This window comes from Panthera tigris, chromosome F2, assembly GCF_018350195.1.
Source record: "Panthera tigris isolate Pti1 chromosome F2, P.tigris_Pti1_mat1.1, whole genome shotgun sequence".
In the NCBI taxonomy this organism is placed as follows: Eukaryota; Metazoa; Chordata; class Mammalia; order Carnivora; family Felidae; genus Panthera; species Panthera tigris.
Window position 1 is genome coordinate 2,021,869 of NC_056676.1, and position 19,729 is coordinate 2,041,597.

The 19,729-nt window shown below is 45.0% G+C and overlaps 2 protein-coding genes across 3 annotated transcripts; one reads left to right on the top strand and one right to left on the bottom strand.

The window, feature by feature from the left end:
* Positions 1-1,844: 1,844 nt before the first annotated feature.
* Positions 1,845-13,476, bottom strand: EFCAB1 (EF-hand calcium binding domain 1). Of its 2 annotated transcripts, XM_007085578.3 has the most exons (7): positions 13,323-13,476; positions 7,995-8,153; positions 7,163-7,267; positions 6,338-6,489; positions 5,948-6,052; positions 3,019-3,104; positions 1,845-2,610 (listed from the first exon to the last, which is right to left on the bottom strand). In XM_007085578.3, exons 1-6 carry the CDS (start codon positions 13,378-13,380, stop codon positions 3,045-3,047), a joined length of 639 nt encoding a protein of 212 aa, XP_007085640.1. In that variant the 5' UTR covers positions 13,381-13,476; the 3' UTR covers positions 1,845-2,610; positions 3,019-3,044. The 2 variants fall into 2 exon arrangements, with proteins under 2 accessions (XP_007085640.1, XP_015394535.1); XM_015539049.2 differs by lacking the exon at positions 1,845-2,610 and having other exon boundaries at positions 2,998-3,104.
* On the top strand, positions 13,379-18,279 carry LOC122235142. Its single transcript, XM_042973609.1, has 2 exons — positions 13,379-13,875; positions 17,734-18,279. Exons 1-2 carry the CDS (start codon positions 13,379-13,381, stop codon positions 17,930-17,932), a joined length of 696 nt encoding a protein of 231 aa, XP_042829543.1. The 3' UTR covers positions 17,933-18,279.
* Positions 18,280-19,729: the final 1,450 nt, after the last annotated feature.

Here is a 19,729-nt window from a genome sequence, read left to right on the forward strand (position 1 = left end):
CAGGTTAAGAATGCGGGACTACCAGTTTTCGGGGGTAGTTTCTAAATCCTGTAGTCTGAGACCTGTGCTTGATGGTTTCCCAAACAGACTCTCTGCACGCTGCGAGCGAGGCAGCGTGTCTGTCCCACCGGGGCCCGGCTGGCTTTCTGCTGGTCACCCGAGGGCACCGGGAGAAGGGCAGCCAACGTTCCGAGCGGCCGGTGGGAGGAAGGCTACTACGTTCGGTCCTCCAACTCAAACTGCTCATCCACGGTGCCGTCCCAGCCACCCAGAGGCAGGCAGAATGGGATGGGGTGAAGTCAGGGCAGGCCGGCAGCAGGCAGGCAAGGCCCGGAGGAGGCCGCCGAGCTCGGAGCGAGAGGAACGAGGCTGTTTCCTCAGAGGTGCTCTGTGTCCTCGGATGGCCCTGCTGTCGAGCTGGGAGGATGGTCAGTGTGAAGATCATTTGTGAGTTGTCACAGCAGGACAAGTGAGAGAACCCGGAAATCCAGACACAGGCACACACGGAAATGATTTGGGCGGACACCAGGCGGAACAGCGCAGGGGGTGTGGTCTGCAGTATTCGGGGCGGGGCGAGGGCGGGGCGGGGGCGGGGCGCTCTCACACGGAGCTCGCGAGTCCGCACAGTCAAGTGCTGACGCCATCTTAAGTTCCTCCGAAATTACTCGGGCGTTTCTAAAAAGGCCTCTTCGGGGGCGCCTGGGTGGCTCCGTCAGTCGGGCGTCCGACTGGGCTAGGTCTTGATCTCACACTCCGTGAGTTCGAGCCCCGCGCCGGGCTCTGTGCGGACGGCTTGGAGCCCTGCTTGGGATTCTCTATCTCCCCCATCTCTCTGCCCCTCCCCTGCTCGTGCTCTGTCTCAAAAATAAATAAAAAAACATTTAAAAAAATAATAAAACTTTAAAAAGGCTTTTCCAGTTTTAAATAATGTCAAGTAACGGAATAGGGTCATTCACACGGAAGTCACTTTTTATACAATCCACAGTACCAATTTCAGGTGCAGGTGTAGAAGAATAGTTCCCTAAATGAGAACTCAAAACCATGGTCAATCATGGTCCACAACATCCGCGAAGACGTTAAAAGGAGGTGCACCCCAGAGAAGCGGAGCGGGCAGCCCGGGCACCAGGCACGGCAGAAACCCCAAAGCCAGGCCCCTAACCCAACATTCGCTTTCACACACGTACCCCGAGTAAGCCCGCACTGATGCATGTGAAGAGATTTATTTACGAGGACAGTTCACTTTGGAAATTATTTGTAAGAAAAAAACCAACCAACCAACCAACCAAAAAAACGTGGGACCAACCAAAATGCCAGTGACAGGGGAGGAGCTTAATCAAGTCTGTTGTGATGGACCAGGTGGTCATGGCACGTCAGGCTGTAGGCAAATAGAAGTCGACCCGAGAAAATGCCATGAGCTGGAGGTCCATAAAAAAAGGGCTTAGAAAAGGGCGTTTTCAACGTGATCATCTAAAAAAAATACATAGGTCTACTCCGGGCAAAAGTATAGCTATACTTACAAATGCCTTCAGAAAGCCTGAAAGAATGTATACCTGAGTATTCATGAATATTTTAATTTTATTTTTTAATTTCCTAAACTTCTGAAATGGTCTTCAGCGAACCTCTCTTACTTCATAATCAGAAAAACATAATTTTTAAAAAATCAAAGCATTGTGCGTCCCACTGTTTAGACCTACTCAAGGCAGGAAAATGGTGTCGAGGTCCATCTATGTAAGAATCTAAAATTTTAAGAAAACACATAGGCGGTAAAATACCTTTTATTTCATGGAATCACTTATTCCATTTATTTGTATCAGTCTTTTTTTTTTTTTTTTAACACAAGGTACTCTTTTGCTTAAACTTAATCCGGATGTTAACGAAAGGGATTTAGTGTGTCAAGGAGCCTCTGAGTGTTTATATGTGGACGGAGGGGATAGCTGCAGATCTGCACGCTCGCAGCCGCCTGCACGCATGTAAGAAAGGGGTGACGGCAGCTACCGGAACCTAAGCGGGCCCCATCTTTCTCCTGTTGCGCCCAGGGCCTACAGGCACCTGCTGGACGGTAGGAGGCCGAGGAAGCAGCTTTGCCTTCGGGAGTTCACGGCTGGAGGGAGGAGGTGTGACGCGCTCCCTGTTAAGGGGTGCGTGAGGGGAGGCCAAAGGTGGAGGCATGACACTGAGGCGCACCCAGGTGGGGCGAGGGGGATGGGGCTGAAGCGGAGAGGCAGAGGGATCCAGGGCAGAGAGGGGACTTTACAACCGGCCGCAATGGGTGAGGAGCCTCGGGGTGACTCCAGAGATGGACCGAAAGCTGTGGCCGCATCACGCACGCATTATGAACACAAGCAGCCCTCTCTTCCTCCAACGCTCACCAAGAGTCTGGATTTATCTTGCAGCGCTTTGCACTTTTCCCTCCACGCTGTTGACTGCGTACCCGTTCTATGCAGGCGACTGTCCTCACCGCTGTGCCAGACACAACGATGGGTTGCGGGGATCCCTGCCTTCAGATGCTTACTGTCTCCAAGGCTGTTCTGGCAAAGCCTCAAACAATAACAGGCATCATGCTGAAGTAGGTCCCATGCCGCTTTCAGCTCTCGGAATGTCCCTCCATGCCTAGCGGAAAGGTGGCGAAATGCTAACTGCCATTACCCTTTCCTTCTTTTGATGTGGTCTTGATTTACCGCCCCAAAGGAAATTCAGTAGTCTCACTGATTTTTCAGTGTACACCCAGCATCTTTCTCACATGACAAGTATTTGCCTCTGCATGATTATATAATCGATTTGTTTCATGCTAGTTCAACGGATAGTCTATGTGATAAGATATCTGGCAATGTTAAACTGCCAAACGCACACTCAGAATGGGGCTTCTTGTCTCCCATTTGTTCATTTGCATCTTCCACCAAGGTTGGATGACACCTGTTGGTGAGTCCCCTCCCCCGCCCCAAACACACGACTCAACATCATCTTTCTGAGCTAAGCAGGAGAAACAAACAATACATATGCGCCTCCTTTTTTACTCACTTGAGACAACACAGACATTTAGGTATTTATATATCATTGAATTCATTCGGATCTTTAAAAACGTGGGCTTCAAATTCCATCTCGCTCTGTAAAAAAAAAGTGCTCAAATTAGCACAGACTTCCAAAAAGGTAAAGAAAGCAAGACGTTCTGTATGTCTCCTTCATGTTTGAAGAGCTCCAAGATAACTGAAGAAGAGCGGGGACCAGGAACTTGTGACACTCGTGCACTTTCCACTCACGGGCAGGGACAGTGACATGCGGTCTGGGGCCACAAAGATGAGCAAAGGGGCATGGCGCAGCTCTCGAGGAGCCTCCAGCCTGGTGGCCAGGTGGCCACAAATGGAGCTTAATTCATGGTGGGGACGGTGTCAGAGGGTGTCTACATGGGGGCTCCGGAGTCCAGGAGGCCTCATGATGTCACAGCCAGGCTGCGGCCGGAGCCGAGCAGCTGCACTGAGAGTTGGGGTGGGGAAGGGATGTGGGCCAGCGGGACAAGAAACCAAGAGCCCTGCGCTTGGGACCTACTGACAAGTAGGGTGTTGTGACCTCGGCAAGAGCAGTTTTAGGAATGGGCTGAAGACACCGCGGTAGTGTGGGTCGCAAATATAGACCGTTCTCTCACGACGTTTGACTGTAAGGAAGAAAGCCACTGGACAGGAAACAGAAGTACATGTGGGATCAACGTCAGGTTCTTTCTTTCCTCCCTTCCTTCCTCTGCCTTTTCCTTTTTCCCTCCCTGTTTCCTTCCCTTCCCCTCCCCCGGCCCTTCCCCTTCCCTTCCCTTATCTCTCTCTCTCTCTCTCTCTCACCATTTTTCATATTAGGCTAAATTTAAATTCTGCAGGGCAAAATTTTGTAGTGAGGTAAGAGGTTGAAGATGTAGGGTAAAGAGAAAGGCCAGTGATAAAGTACTTCCTGAGGAGATGGAAAGAGGCAGATCTAGAACTCACTATTGGGCACTCCTGAGATCCATCCATCCATCCATCCATCCATCCTCTCAGCATTTACTAAGCACCTACTGTATACCATGTGCTACACATGGTATATGGGGAAATATGGTGAAAAAAAAAAGACTAAGTTCCTGCCCTCAGGGAACTTCTATCCATGTTTCGAGACAGACAAGAAGCAAATGAGTAGATAAATACATTCTACATAGTGATAAGAACTACAAAGCAAAAAGGGGCAGTGGTAGGGGGTGGAGGGGATGGAGTAGTTAAGAGGGTGGATGGCATCTGCTCAGAGACTGAGTGAAGTAAGCATCTGAGACACGCTGAGGTCTGGGCACAGGACACTCAGAAAGAAGCTACAGCAAGTGCAGAGGCACCTTCTGTAGGGAGAACAGGTAGGTGGCTGCTCCAGGGGCAGGAATCTTCCATTGGGGAGGTAGTAGGAGACCATGGTCTGGAGAGAGACAGAGGGGCCACCGAACAGGCATCAGAACACACTGGGGATTTCAAGCAAGAGAGAGGCACGACAGCATTTGTGTTTTCAAATACACTGGATGTTACAGAGCATAGTTTGTGGGGGCAACATCAGGAGCAAGAAAGCCAATGATATAGGCTGAGTGTCAGGGTGGCAGCTTGATTTAGGTTGGCAATCACACACATGTGGAGAGGTTATACTCAAGGCCATATCTTGTTCATTTTTAAGAGAGAGAGAGAGAGAGGCAGAGAGCAAGGGGGACAGAGGATCCAAAGCGGGCTCCACACTGACAGCAGTGAGCCTGATGCGGGGCTCAAACTCAAAAACCGCAAGATCGTGACCTGAGCTGACGCCATGAACTGACCATGAAGGTGCCCCAAGGACATATTTTGAAGTAGGAGCTGCTGTAAGAGGGAAATTAAGGGTGACTTAGGTTTTTGACTGAAACTGAGTGTAGAGCCGTGTCATTTATTGAGGTAGGGAAGATGGGAGAGAAGTGATTTTTAGAGGAAAACCAAGAGTTCATTGAGATTATCTACTGGACACGTTGAATAGGCAGCTGGATAAACCAAGCAGAGATTGGGGAAGCGGGTATATGGTAATATTTATATATCACGTCACTCCACCTGCTTACAATCTTCCAGTGAATCCTCATGAGCTTCAAGACAAAATCCAAGCTCTAAGCGCCACAGGACTTGGCTCTCCTATGCATGTCTAGCGTCAACATGAGTCTTATACCACACTGAACGCTCTTCTAACACAGTCCTTCTTTCTGTCCCCTGTCTTCCCCTCCCATGCGTATGTCTTGCTTAGACTGCTCTTCTCCATTTGGACCTTGCAAACTATTGTGGCCTTAAAACCCAGCTGAGCCTTCCTTGTGCCACAAGCCATTCACCAGCGATTCTATCCAGCTGGATTAGATGCCCCCGACCACCGCGGCACTCTCCAGCACCTATCTCTATGGACTGGAGCACCAGGGCGCCCAGGGTACTCCGTAACTCGTGACTGACCTGGGGCAACTCGCCAAAACTCTCTGATGCTCATTTTCTTCATCTGTAAAATGAGGATAATAATACTACCTCCTTCATAGCATTGTTGGGGGGATTAAATGAGGTAATAAACATCGCCTGACATAGATGAAACACTCAACAAGTCAGCATTATTATAGTAATACTTATCACACTGTTGTGTAATTAGTTTCATGCTGGCTTTTCCCAGGAAAATATTAGCCCTTGAGTGCAGACATGGAACCTTTCATCTGTGTTTCTGGAGTACATTATGCTTCAATAATTGTTTCTTACCTGAATGAATGAGTTAATGAATGGGAAAAATGGCATTAGGCTAAAACGGTACTATGAGATGAACCAGCAGGTGGGCTTTCCCTACTTAGAAGCTATTCCTCGTGGGTGAATATAATTCATCTGATCCTTCACTCACCAAACCTACAAGTCCTGGGTTGTTGACTCTCCGTTATGCATTGGTCACTGTTCAGTGAAAGCGGTATTACCTTTGGATCAGGTAGACATGGTCCGAAAGCTTCTAGTAGAAGGGTCTCTTCCCTCACAGCCTGCTCATAATCTGAGAAAGACAGCTTCCCATCATGATCATGGTCCTGGGAGGTGACCAGCCACACATCAGTCGACATGAAAAATGTTTATTGCAAACACAGACTGTCTTTTGTTGGTCAAGTATTGATAGGAGAAAGGTGATGGGAAAATGAGAGACTAAATAATGAAATTGAAAAGAACTTTCAATATTATAGTAAAAAAGAGCAACAATGTAAGTGTTTCATTTTACCAAGCAGGAAACTGACAGTTACTATAATTTGAGTTCTAGTGCCTTACCCCATATCTGGCCTGTAAATTTCAATATAAAATCCTAAATTTCCCATATTTACCATTTTCTTAAGAGTTATTTCAACCAAATCTTTAATTCCTTCATCAGGGTCTTCTTCAGACGGCTGTTTGAGAAGGCTGTTCTTTAACATATGGAACATCTCCTCCTTTGAAATGAATCCATCACCATTCAAATCAAACACCTCAAAGCAATCTTTTAAAAAAAACAACCAGTTATGAATCTGATACTCTCACTAAGGGAAAATGTGCTCTTATACAGTTTTCAAGGCCAACATCTGTATTGTGGATGTTCATGTCAACCCCGCAGGCTGTAGGGCAATCTACTTTCCATAGTAAATGCTTCATGGACGCTTGCTGCATATAGTGAACGACCCTTAGAAAATGAGTCCTTACACTCAATCGGCTGTGAACAAGCATGCCAAGAAACAATGACCTGAGCTCTTGGAAAAACTGACTGAAATATGATCCTTAAGCAGAGTTCATCAGCATGAATTAAGAATGAACTAAGAATCAGAAGACTTGAACCAACGTTCACTGCTTCTATGGTTAACAGCTCAGGTAAACATATAAAATACTTAACACCTTGATACATAACTGCATATGCACACAGTCAGCATGGATAGTATATGCTTATGCAGGTTTGCTCGGCATGAACAACTCCTCAGGATCTCTTGGTTTTCCTTTTTATTAATTTTTTTCAACCTTTATCATTGACTTAAACTCGCTCTGTAAAAGAGGCTACGGGGGATTCAAACTAACCAACCAAAAGACAGACCTTTTCACTGGCAGGTTTGGAAGACGGGAGGTAAGTTCTTTCGATGTGTTAATCCTAATGTCCAAAGCAATAGAATAACATGAAATCTTACATTTCATTTTTTCTTCCAGAGTTCCTCGAAGAAATACCGATAATCCAGAAATCCACTCTGATACGTTTACACAGCCGTCGTTGTCCTTATCAAAACCTCGGAATACTGAGAGAGGAGACAAGTACAACATTACAGCTGTGCTGCGTTTTTTTTTCTCAGAAGTACGTTTACACTGGTGCCACTCACTTCTAAAATTTAGACAGAATTTCAGGATTAGATGGTCCAACGTTCTCACTCGACAAAGGGGAGAACTAAGACATAACATTGGGAACTCTTTTATTTAAACTTTGACACTTTCCCTTCGTATTTTGTGGGAACAAAGTAAATTCTGAGCATCTAAATATATTAATCAATAATTATTAACATATGAATATACTAGTATATTAAACATGCTGATATATTAGCATAAAATACATTATTTTATATTTTTCTTACTTAAGAAAAGTAATGCTATTACATGATACAGAAGACTATAACTTAATTTTTGTTGAAATACTTTTGATGATGTAAAGTTTGTATGTCCTTTTAAAACTATTATTTTCATCATTATGTTTACTAAGTAGAAATAGAACTATTTGAGGCTTTCAGATATAAAGTAAGGAAAACCTAATTATTCAAGCTAGACTTTTTTTAAATACACAGAATACAGAAGGTAGAATCTCCTTCCCTATGATCCTCCCCTATGCATATACAAATTAATTTTTTATATTCAAGTGAAATTGGGAATTCAGAACATTAAGCTTCCTACCAAGGAATATGTCCAAACTCCAAACTTTTTTTTTTTTTCCAGTTATGGCTAGATGTAGCCCATTTGAATATTGTGTCTTCTTACCTCTGTCCATAATCATGTCATCTGTCATTCCAAATGTCATGTGTAAGATGTTTCGAAATGCATTACGATCTAGTCCAGTGACCATACCTTGCCGCTCTGTTACATCTCCCACCAGGTTATAAAAAAGATTTATAAGACATTGCACTTCAAATTTATTAACTGTGAAAAAGTAAAATTAAAATGTAACAAAAATGCATTTTAATCTTTAATTTCTAACTTAAACTTTACATTAATGAGTTTATAAACAACATCAAGGCCATCAAATACTCAGTTTTCAACAGACGACTATTCTGTTTTAAGATTCATGACACTTAAATTAGTAGTGGGTGGCCACTACAGAGGATTCCCCATTAAAATAAGAGAAACAGCCTTCCCACCGAATAGGACTTGAATATTAAACAGATGTACACTCAGTCACGTTTAGGAAGAAAAGAATATTAGCCAAGTTACCTGAAGAACGATTGTGGGGCTGGATCCTGAACTTTAAAGGCAGTAGAGGTGCAATTGAAAGTAAGCAAGGTAACGTTTAAGAATGGTCACTTTCCCCCAGCATTTTGATTATACGCATTTATGGAATCACTTAACTTTTCCCTGGGAAGAGATACCAGACTCCTGAATACCAGGCAATAATTTTCACTTCCCATCAGCTTTGGTGAAATCATTAAGCCAGATTTTGGACATCAGAATCACCTAGTTTCCAATTCAGAAGCATTTAACCATCTTCTAGCACCCATCGTGGTCCTTGTTGTATGTGAAAAGCAACACACAAGGATTCAGTAGTATCATGGCGGAAGGGGAATTTTTATTTAAAATCGATACACAGACACGTACACTGGCCCAGGCACATAATTGCATGAAGGGTGTTTATAAACCCTGAGTTAATTATTTGTGTTCCAATTCTCATTTGACGTACGTAGGTGGAAGTGATTACCTGGCATTAAGAACATAAAAGGGAGTTTAAATATGAAGTATAGGTGGGGGAGGAGAAAGATTTTATGTCAGAACAAAACAAAATTATGACTTGTTTTAAAAATCAAGGATGAAACCTGTGTGAATATAAAGGAAGACAGTAGGTAGGATTGGAGAAATCACGCCTCATCCTACAAGTCAAGACAGGATTGAACGTGATTATCTGGTTTTGGGTACCACAATTTAGGAGGAACATTGAATATTAGGGGAAACTAAAGATTTGGTAAAAAAAAAAAAAGTGATTAAATAGGGGGCGCCTGGGTGGCTTAGTCGGCTAAGTGTCCAGCTTCAGCTCAGGTCATGATCCCGTGCTCCGTGAGTTCGAGCCCCTCATCGGGCTCTGTGCTGACAGCTCAGCGCCTGGAGCCTGCTTCAGATTCTGTGTCTCCCTCTCTTTACCTCTCCCCTGCTCACGTTCTGTTCTCCTCTGTCTCTCAAAAATGAATAAATGTTAAAATAAATTTCTTTTAAAATGGATTAAATAGTAGAAAACAATATAATTTTAAAAAGAGCTATTATGGGGCATCTGGGTGACTTAGTCAGTTAAGCGTTTGACTCGTGATTTAGGCTCAGGTCATGATCTCATGGTTTGTGAGTGTGAGCCCTGTGTGCGCCTCTATGCTGAGAGCGTGGGCCTGCTTGGGATTCTCACTCTCTCTTTCCCTCTTCCTGCCCCTCCCCCACTCTTTCTCTCTCTCTCTTGCTCTCTCTCTCTCTCAAAATACATAAATAAATTTAAGAAAAAGAGAGCAGTTAGTTGCTATAGAAAATAGCATACCAGTTCTTCAAAAAAACATTAAACATAGATATTACACTAGGTCACCCAGTGACTCCACTGCTGGGTATATGCTTAAAAGAACTGAAAGCAAGCGCTCAGGTGCTTGTACATCAATGTTCATAACAATGTAATTCACAAGAGCCAAAAGGTGAAGGCAAACCAAGTGACCATCGATGGATAAACGGATAAATAAAATGGAGCGTATGCATATAATGGAACATTATTCAGTCTTGAAAAGGAAGTGCATTTTGACACAGGCTACAACGTGGATGAAACTTGATGACATTCCGCTGAGTGAGAGAAGTCCGATACAAAAGGACAAATATTGTATTATTTCACTCATATGATGCACCTAGAGTGGTGCAGTTCAGATATGGAGAGTAGAATGGCGGCTGCCAGGGGCTGGTGGAAGGGGAAATGAGGAGAGACAGTTTAGTGGGTACAGTTTCAGCTGAGAAAGATGAAAAAGTTCTGGAGATGGATGGTGGTAATAGCTGCAAAATGATGTGAATGCATTTCATGCCACAGAATTGTACACTTAAAATGGTAAATTTGATGTTACATATATTCAACCACACACACACACACACACACACACACACACACACACACACCTCTAAAAATAAAGGAACTGTTAGTGGCTGAAGAAGAAAAGCCTGCATAGGGGCGCCTGGGTGACTCAGTCAGTTGGTTAAGTGTCCCACTTCGGTTCAGGTCACGATCTCAGGGCTGGTGGGTTTGAGCCCCGCAGCAGGCTCTGTGCTGACAGCTCAGAGCCTGGAACTTACTTTGTATTCTGTGTCTCCCTCCCTCTCTGCCCCTTCCCCACTCAAGCTCTGTCTCTCTGTCAAAAACAAATAAACGTGAAAAAAAAAGGAAAAGCCTGCACGAAGAATGATATTCACGTATATGAAATGTTAGTAGAGTGGATGTTGATTAGCCATTTTTCCATTTATGCCTGAAATAAAAATTAAAGAATATCAGCTTAATTTATTACCCAAAAGATCCAAGATTGGCCATAAGAAAGCCTTTCTTGCTGCAATGTTTCTTAAATTCTAGAACGAAATACTAAATGAAACCAAGGGAGATTCAAGAATCGATTTTCATCTCTTTGGATTGGTCTACATGTGCTCTGCACGTCATATTTGTAGAATGGGAGGTTAGCTGGGCAATCACTTAAGATATTTTTTTCCTCTGATTCTGCAGAATTTTTCCATTTCACCCTGGTAGGATTATCATCTGGCAAGTGAAAGGAAATCTGACTTTAGGGGAAAGGTTCTCTGTTTCAAACAATGTTTTAATTATAATGTCCATGACTTGTAACTATCTGTATAGAATTGAACTAGTCATCATCTAGGTTTTTCAGGCCCCCTTTAAAAATTTTATGTAAGGACAAAAGGAAAAAGAGTTGGTTGTTTTACCTGCCAGGTTTTCACTTACCTTTTAATACATCCACCTTTTGACTGTTCACAGTACACTGTAAACTTACTGAACAGGGACGAAATCAAATTCAGCATTGTGGATAGCAGTCACTGCATTGTTTATTCACAATGTTCACTAGATGTTTTAAGATCTGTTTTTTTTTTCCCCTTGAAATGGAATTATTTTGAGAAAAACAACAACAGGACAAAACTCTCACGAGATTATAATAACGATAATAATCCCTTACGTTACAGGATGGCTTTTTTACTAAGAAGCTTCAGATGTTTATACACACCCTAACTTTTAGCTACAGTGACGCTCCCTCCAGTAAAGGGAGCTGTATTTAGATACTAAGTACAACTAGAAGACACAAGATCCTAAATCTCTAGGACTACATTACACCTTTTTGTTCCTCCTTTGCACAATGGGGGTGGTCCTGGGATCACGGCTTCTCCTATTTTCTCAAGTGGCCATTAGTTTTGCAATCAGCAAAACAATTTGTAAGCTTGTGCATCAGACGTATCTTTCTCATTGCAAACCATCTCGCAGCTTCCGTGCCTCCTCGCCCAAGTACAGTTCTGGATACAATTCTAAAGTTGCCTGTGAAACTCTAGGACCGTGTTTTGGAATGTGTGATTGGAGCAGACCTCTTCAGTAAGTGCTCATTTTGTCGCCTGCGGTCTCCTTTACCTGGCAACCCCAGCAGCAACTGCAAAGTCTAAGTCTGGAGCCGGGAGCAGGTTCTTGACTATGTGTTTAGCTTTGTAGAGCTCTTTGGTTTCCAGACACGCTTCCTTGCTCTGAGGTACAGGTTTTTGTGACACTCAACTCATCTTTCCTATGGATGTTCAGCTATTGATAACCGTTTTTCGCTTATGGATTTCCTGGTAAGTTTCCAGAACTTGGATCCCGCCAGTTTACTTGCTCTAAAAAGAGCTAGGTGGGAAGGCAAACTGGTGCAGCCTCTCTGGAAAACAGTGTGGATCTTCCTCAAAAAGTTAAAAACAGATCTACCCTATGACCTGGCAATAGCACTGCTAGGAATTTACCCAAGGGATACAGGAGTGCTGATGCATAGGGGCACTTGTACCCCAATATTTATAACAGCGCTTTCAACAATAGCCAATTATGGAAAGAGCCTAAATGTCTATCAACTGATGAATGGATAAAGAAGTTGTGGCTTATATACACGATGGAATACTAGTTGGCAACAAGGAAGAATGAAATCCGGCCATTTGCAACAGCATGGATGGAACTGGGGGGTATTATGCTAAGTGAAATAAGTCAGGCAGAGAAAGACAGATACCATATGTTTTCACTCATGTGGATCCGGAGAAACTTAACAGAAGACCATGGGGGAGGGGAAGGGGAAAAAAAGAGTTAGAGAGGGAGGGAGGCAAACCATAAGAGACTCTTACAAACTGAGAATAAACTGAGAGTTGAAGGGGGGTGGAGGGAAGGGAAAGTGGGGGGTGGAGGGAGGGGAAAGTCGGGGGTGGGCACTGAGGGGACCTGTTGGGATGAGCACTGGGTGTTGTCTGGAAACCAACCAAATAAGTAAATAAGTAAACCAAATAAGTAAATAACCAACCAAAGTGGGGGGTGGAGGGAGGGGAAAGTGGGGGGTGGGCACTGAGGAGGGCACCTGTTGGGATGAGCACTGGGTGTTGTCTGGAAACCAACTGGACAATAAATTTCATATTATAAAAGGTAAATAAAAAATACAAAGAGCTAGAAAGCAGGTGCATGCTGGCTGCTCTAGTTTTCTTGAACCTGGTGGGTTTCAGTACCTATTTTATGCATGTGTCTGAGGCGAAAAGCACACGTGTCCTGCCAGTATATACGCAACAGTTCTACAATGGACAGGCAAGTTCAGAAGAGAGTCTGGGAAGCAAGTGAGTGCCTGCACGGGGGTGTAGTGCCAGACGCCCGGATACCTGCGTACTGGTCCTTAAGGTCATGGGCAAGCGTGGGTAGGCGGCTCGAGGTAGCCCCGGGGATTCCCTTCCAGACTTCTCCTGAGGGCACGGAAAGTGGGGCTCCACGGGCATTCAGACTGGAGCCCGAAAGCGGGCCGAGCCGCGGACACTGGCGCGGGGCAGGACCTGCGCCCTGGCCAGGAGCTCTGCTCGCCCAGCACTCGCTCCATTCTTACTTACAGTGCTTGCAATTTTTAGTTAAGGTGTCCGTCAGCTTCTGCAGCTTCTTGCGGTTCATGCCGGGAGCTCGGGAATCGGGCCGCGGCGGCTGTCGGGGGGCGCGAGGTCCCCGGGCCCCGGGGCAGCTGGGCCGGCTCGCCCCGGCCGGGCGCGCGCGCGCGCGCGCGGCCCTAACACACGCCGTGGCCATGGCAACGCCCGGGCCGGCTGCCGATTGGCTCCCGGCGCGCGCGGGGTGCGTGCGCGGCCCCAACGCGCACCGTGGCCATGGCAACGGCCGGACGCCGCCTGTTGGCCCCGGGGCTGGGGCGCGCTGGGCCCCGGCCGGTGCAGTTGGAGGGTCTGCTGTTTGCCGGCGTCGGAGTTTTAGCCCTGTCGCTGTCCTTTGGGCCCACAGCCCCTTGGAGGGACTGCACTGCGAGTCCCCAAGGTCCGAAAGTATGCTGTGCACGCGGCCAGAAGGGGTGTTCGGGATGGGGCGCGTGGCACCAAGCGAGGCTTCAGATCTTCGGGGAGATCTGGGGGAGCTGGGAGGAACCTCAGGAATTAGCAGGTGTGTTAGCCCGACGAGCGTTTTCGGGGTGTAGGACGGTGAGGAGCCTGCCCTTAAAGCTGAGCCACTCTTTTTGGTTGTCAGTCTTTTTGCTGTGATGCCCGGAGGGAGCCCGGAACAAGGTAGCTTCACAATTTTGGTAATGTTGCCGGGAGCAAAAGAAGTTCGGAATAGTTCTCCCACCCTCCTTCATTCTTGGAGGTGGGGGTGGAGGCTGTTGGTGGAATCTGGAAAAAGCCTCGGGCAACGTTTCAGCTAGTGAAAGAGGCGGCCTCCCAAACAGACAGGTTGACAACTGCCACTTGGCTGTGGGGTAAAACCCAACCTTGCTTTTCTGAAAAATATCCCAGTAAAATCGGTCCTTTACTTATTTGAAAGACAGGTTCTGGGTCCTTTAATGTGGGAGGATTTTCTGCTCTTAATCACAGATGGGACACCCTCTTGGAATTAAGACAGCAATAAAATGGGTTAGCTCAGCCAGGAGCACAAAACCTACAGTATTCTCCAGTCTGTCTCCTGGTTTTACAGCAGAGGGGAAAATGCCTTTGAAAACAAATTATTTCATAGTATACATAATGTCATTGTCGGGCTGAAAGCGGAAAAATTCTGCCAACCATGAGTAACAATCCAGAATGAAATGGTTCCAGGGTTGAAGTCTCTGATTTCCTCTCCTTGTTCCATTTGCTTATCAAATGAAGAACTGGGAGGCTGTTTAAAACCAGAGTCAAGGGTGCTTGGTGAAGGCAGGGACTGGGTTATCTTAAGGCAAGTTCTCCGAGAACAGTTAACCAATATGAAATGATAGTAATTGTTGAGTTTGCAACAGTTCTCTGGGTAAATAGTATTCCTATATGTCCTCTTGTCTAGCAGCTGTGACACTTTTCTTTTAAGTTTATTTATTTTGGAACGGGGCAAGGGCAGAGAGAGAGAGAGAGAGAGAGAGAATCCCAAGCAGGTTCTGCTCTGTCAGCACAGATCCTGACGCAGGGCTTGATTCCATGAACTGTGAGCTCATGACCTGAGCTGAAATCAAGAGGTGGTCGCTTGACCGACTGAGAGGCCCAGGTGCCCCCAGCTGTGACGCTTCTGATCAGATTGTAGAGAACAAATGGAAAGGACTGGACATATTCTAATTACACTTACCTGTGAAACACTTGTGGCTTTTGTTAGATGACAGCATTGTAGCAAATATTTCATTTATAGAGATCATTGCAGTATTCATTTTAAAAGACAAGGGTCAGTAGAGATGAAGGGAATCCGTGGGCCCCACCTGTGTTGTGTTGGTAGGTCTATTAAAAACTACCTATGAGGTGTTCTGATCAGACTCCCCGCTGGCACATCTTGGGAGCGGGCCTCCGTCAGTGGGGAGAACGTTGATGGGCATGTCCAGATGTGTTTCTGCAGACATCATACACTGAGAGCTTGTTGGTGAGCATCTACGGTTGAGCTAATCACTTCTTTCTTCACAAGCTTCAGGCTTAGGACCATCTTCCCTTAAGGCCGAAAGTCTGGTGTAAGGACAATACCACCAGAGGTTGAGATTAAAAGAGCCCAGTCTGTTCTGCCAGGCAAAAAGTCTGTAACCTGCGAAGAAAACTTTGTGAGGCACTCTTCTCCCGTATGCCCCCCTCCCCAAGTTCTTTCATCCATGCTGTTCTTTTAGGGAAAAATTTCCAACGGCATTATTATGTGAAACTTCTCTAAGACAGTGGGCAGGGTATTTGTTAGGAGAGTGTTGTGTCAGCATATGGGAAATCTTCAGGGCGTTCATTATGTTCTTGTGACGTTTTTGGTTTTTGAATGTAATCTTTTTAGACTTTAGGGACAAGCTGTAGGCCTGATAAGACTCAGCTAATCGCATGTCAAAGCAAATTGAAATTCCTATTTGTAGTTTTTATTTGCTTGTGTTGAGTAGACACAGGATCACTTTCCCCCTCATGGCCTTTTTCAGAGTAAGGCAATTAAACCTGAACGGTTACTTCATATCAAGTCGATCAATAATAGAATAATAAAAAAAACTGCATTTAATCTGTGCACACATTTTGCCGCACGTGACAAGATCACAGAACTTTCCAAAATTCGACTTTGAGATGGATGCTTTTGTAAATAAAAAAGTACATTACAGTGACTATCAATGCTGTAAATGTTTCCTTTAATTTTGTGTGCAAAACAGTCTTCCCTTTGACTCACAATTAATTGGAACTTTGCCATGATAAATAACCTGAACCTTGAATTGATGAAAGCCTTTTACTTCACGTGGACCTTTTATGATGAAGGCTTTTGGAAGCTGTTCAGGAAATGACATCATAGAATTGATTTCCAAATAAATTACAAATCTATTATGAAATTACCTTAACGTAAGAAAAATATAAAGGTTAGTTATCTACATAATTTAAATTCAATTTTACCCATTTTATTATATAGAGAGAATGATGAGAAATTCAGAGGTGACTTTAACCAAGTGTTTGGGTGGTTGAATCTCCACCACTGTCTCCTGCCACTTTGTCTTTGCTGCTATGATCTGTGACCAGCTGCCTTCAATACCTCCAACCACCCAGCTCTCTGCCCCAGGATTTCTGCACATTCCTCACCCATCTCCAAAGGCAACTCCCTTCAAAGAGCTTTTGACTTCACTGTGTAAAGTGAATCCCTCTCTACCCCAGGACCATTCTCTGCCTCGGGACCATTTTCTTTCTAGTACTTGCTACAGTGAGTGATTACTTTCTTTCTCTGATCTCTCCTCCCCACTAGACTGTAAATGACATAATCTCTCTCTCTTCCTATATTCATGTCTATTTTTGTGTCTGGGTTTCTAGATCTATCCTCTTTTTGTCGATATCTCTGCAGTTTGGCCACACGGTCCATGTTATGTTGTCTGTATTAAGGGAGGGGGTGTGAGAATTTGCCTGAGTGGGGAATGAACCCTGAGTTTCCCTGCAACACCCCATCAAGAAGAGCCCCTTTGAAGGGATAGCAGGGCCTTTAAAGAGGGCTACGTAGTAAAGAAAACTTTTCCCAAAATACATTTGTATTCACTGGGGTTAACACATTTCTAGCTAGCATTTTTTGAAAACACACAGTCAAGTGACTTGTGGGTAATGCAAATGCCTAAGGTTTACTAAGGATAGGATTCTTCTTCTATGACATTGTAAATTAGATGTGGCACATGATAGGAAGCTGTTTCTCTACACCCGGTAGAGCCGACCAAGAAATCCCAAGGGACCTGCCATGCTCCTTACTGAGTGCTGGGTCGTGGGTGCCCAGAGCTAGGTCATGGTGGCTGTGCTATTTACAAAAGCACAACAGGGACAGTAGATACTCCTTCCCAGGGGATCCTAGAGTGCCAGGTACCATCCTGGAACAAATCACGGCCCTCTGCAGCTGTCACACACCTCCCATGCAGAAAAGGGCCACGCTTATTCTCCCAGACCACACCCGGCACTGCCTGGCCCTGTGAGCCAGTGCCGACCACAAAATGACCGGAACCAGTCCAAATATTTGAGACCACATTCTCTACCTCTGTTGCTCTTGATCACTCCGGGAGAGAAGGAAGCTCCCAGAATTGCCTATCTCTAAACAATCTTACCCCCATCACACTCTCTTTCTTAGCCTAGATCTGTCTAACCCCTCTGACCCGTGCTCAACAAATTTCTTCTTGACTGTGAACATTCATCTTATACAACCCATCGATCGGTACACAGAGCCTTTTCTCCTCAGAAGCCTGCTTCTTTTGTAGACACCCCACAGAACAGGCTGCCCATGGTCTCATGCCCACTTGCTCACAGCCAGAAGGAAGCCTGTCCCATTGACCCACATCATCTCTTCCTTACTGGATTGCTCTTTCCTTTCTCTTCATAGGCCTTTTCAGAAAGTTCAGGCTGTGCCCGCTTCCTCGCTGTGCACCTCCTGCCCCATCCATTGGCTCTCCCATCCATTGGCTATCCCAACCAGCCCCTGCATTAGCCTGCTGTCTTCCATCGCAAGCTTCTCAAAGCCATCCACACGGCTGCCAGGAGGATTTGCACTGATCCACCGGTGTCTTCCTTCTGCTCCATGACTTCTCAGGTCCTATAAGAAGACCATGTCCACACCCAAATAGTACAGTTTCCACAGGTCTCCAAGATCTGGCCTCTGCCTTCTATGTAAGCCTTTCTCTGACCAATTGCTATGTATTTAATGTCTGGAGCTTTAGCCGCCATCTTATACCATGAGGTTCACTGGAAGCTTGGGGCCACTCAGAGTGGAAGGGCAAACTAGAAGGGGCTGTGTCTTTTAATGCTGCAGGCACTCCTGAACAGGAATGTACAATAAGATTTTATCTCATTTATCCCATTTATATTTGGGGGTTTGCAATTACTTTCAGTCATACCTAATCCTACAAACATAGTCTTTAAAATAATAAAGTTGGACTTCTTTTCATCTAAAGATTCTTCTGGCTTTGAGATTCTTAAAGACAAAAATAAAATTTGATTTCCACTATTTCCACAGATTCTTCACTACGCCAAACCTTATGAAAATGTCAGCAGTTGCATACTTTTGACCCATAAAACACTGACCCCATATCAATCTAACGTGTCATGGTATCTTTGTACGTTTGTTCAAGATTTCAAATCATCCAAGCAAAACCAAGACTTCCTCTGCAACATCAAAGTGGCTACCTCATCTTTTCGTCATTCAAATCCCCTGCGATCCCCATTCTAGATTTGTAGTATGCTACAGGAAGGAATTTGGAATAGTTTTCTTTTAACCTGTCTCCCATATTGGTGGGGAATATACCCAACGGCTGACCTGGGACGGGTTGTACCCGGAGGAGCCCTGCTCTATTCTCACTGCTTGGGGATGACAGAGAAGACTGTGGTGAGGTATTTTCTGGCTTTTCACTGAAATTAATAGTTTACTGGGCAATCCAGCCACTCCTAACACACTTTGTTTAGCACTTGAGAATTGCGACTATGTTTAAAGAAAACCCTTCCTGCTCTGATCTAATCTTTAATGGGGTTACGTTTAGGAACATCAAAAGGGCATTGTCTTTGTAGTAGTAGAAACAAAAGCAAATCAAGAAAGGCAATTTCACACTCAAAATTGGAGAAAGGATGTGGCCACCATTATTCTCTTTATATTTGTGGGTGTTGTTTCATTCTGCTTTAGAGAGGAGGACTTTTTTTTTTTTTTTTAATGATACAAATCCCAAGAAGTTCATTTGGGTCAGTTTCCACGTGGCATACTTGTGTATTTATTCATTCATTTAATCAATATTTTGGGTGCCCGCTATATACCAAGTGCGTCACATCGGGTACTCATGAATTATGCCCAGTTCCTGCCTGCTAGGCTCTGACCATCCGTGGTGTAAAGTCACTTGGTAAAATGGTATATGTGCTAGTCTGGGAAGACTGTACCCTGAGCTGTGTGCTTCCGCAAAGAAATTCATTCCCTGGGACCTGCTGGTTCAGGCAACGCTTCCTAAAATCTCACGTTAGGGAGGGCTCAATTTGTTCACTCATCCAAACGTGATGATGAGATACGACCTGTATTGTTAGGAAAGCAGGGGCTGTCTACAGAAGTGAGTAGCACAGAGAGACAGCGGGTCCTAGCCGTCCTTTCCAGAGATGCTCCGGTAGGAGGTCACAGTTAATCTGGCAGGGAGCAAGCCTGGGGCACAATGCATCTACCCTTGTTGCTCTGTCCCATCGTCTTAAAGGCAGAGAGTAATGGTCTGCATTTGGAGAAGATGACTGAAGAGGGGTGTATACCTTCATGCTATGCACTCGCTCATTCGTTCATTCCGTTGGTCAGTCAACAGCCACGTATGAAGCCCTCACCATGAACCGAGCATTAGCTGGGACATGGAGATTCA

Bases quoted from the DNA above. Each gene is read 5' to 3' on its own strand.
- LOC122235142 (XM_042973609.1), top strand. From the start codon at position 13,379: ATGCCGGGAGCTCGGGAATCGGGCCGCGGCGGCTGTCGGGGGGCGCGA. The intron at 13,876-17,733 runs GTGTGTTAGCCC...TTCTCTTCATAG, and splicing joins GGAACCTCAGGAATTAGCAG to GCCTTTTCAGAAAGTTCAGG.
- EFCAB1 (XM_007085578.3), bottom strand. From the start codon at position 13,380: ATGAACCGCAAGAAGCTGCAGAAGCTGACGGACACCTTAACTAAAAAT. The intron at 8,154-13,322 runs GTAAGTAAGAAT...ACTTTTTCACAG, and splicing joins AACTAAAAATTGCAAGCACT to TTAATAAATTTGAAGTGCAA. The intron at 6,490-7,162 runs GTAAGATTTCAT...TTTTTTTAAAAG, and splicing joins TCTGGAAGAAAAAATGAAAT to ATTGCTTTGAGGTGTTTGAT.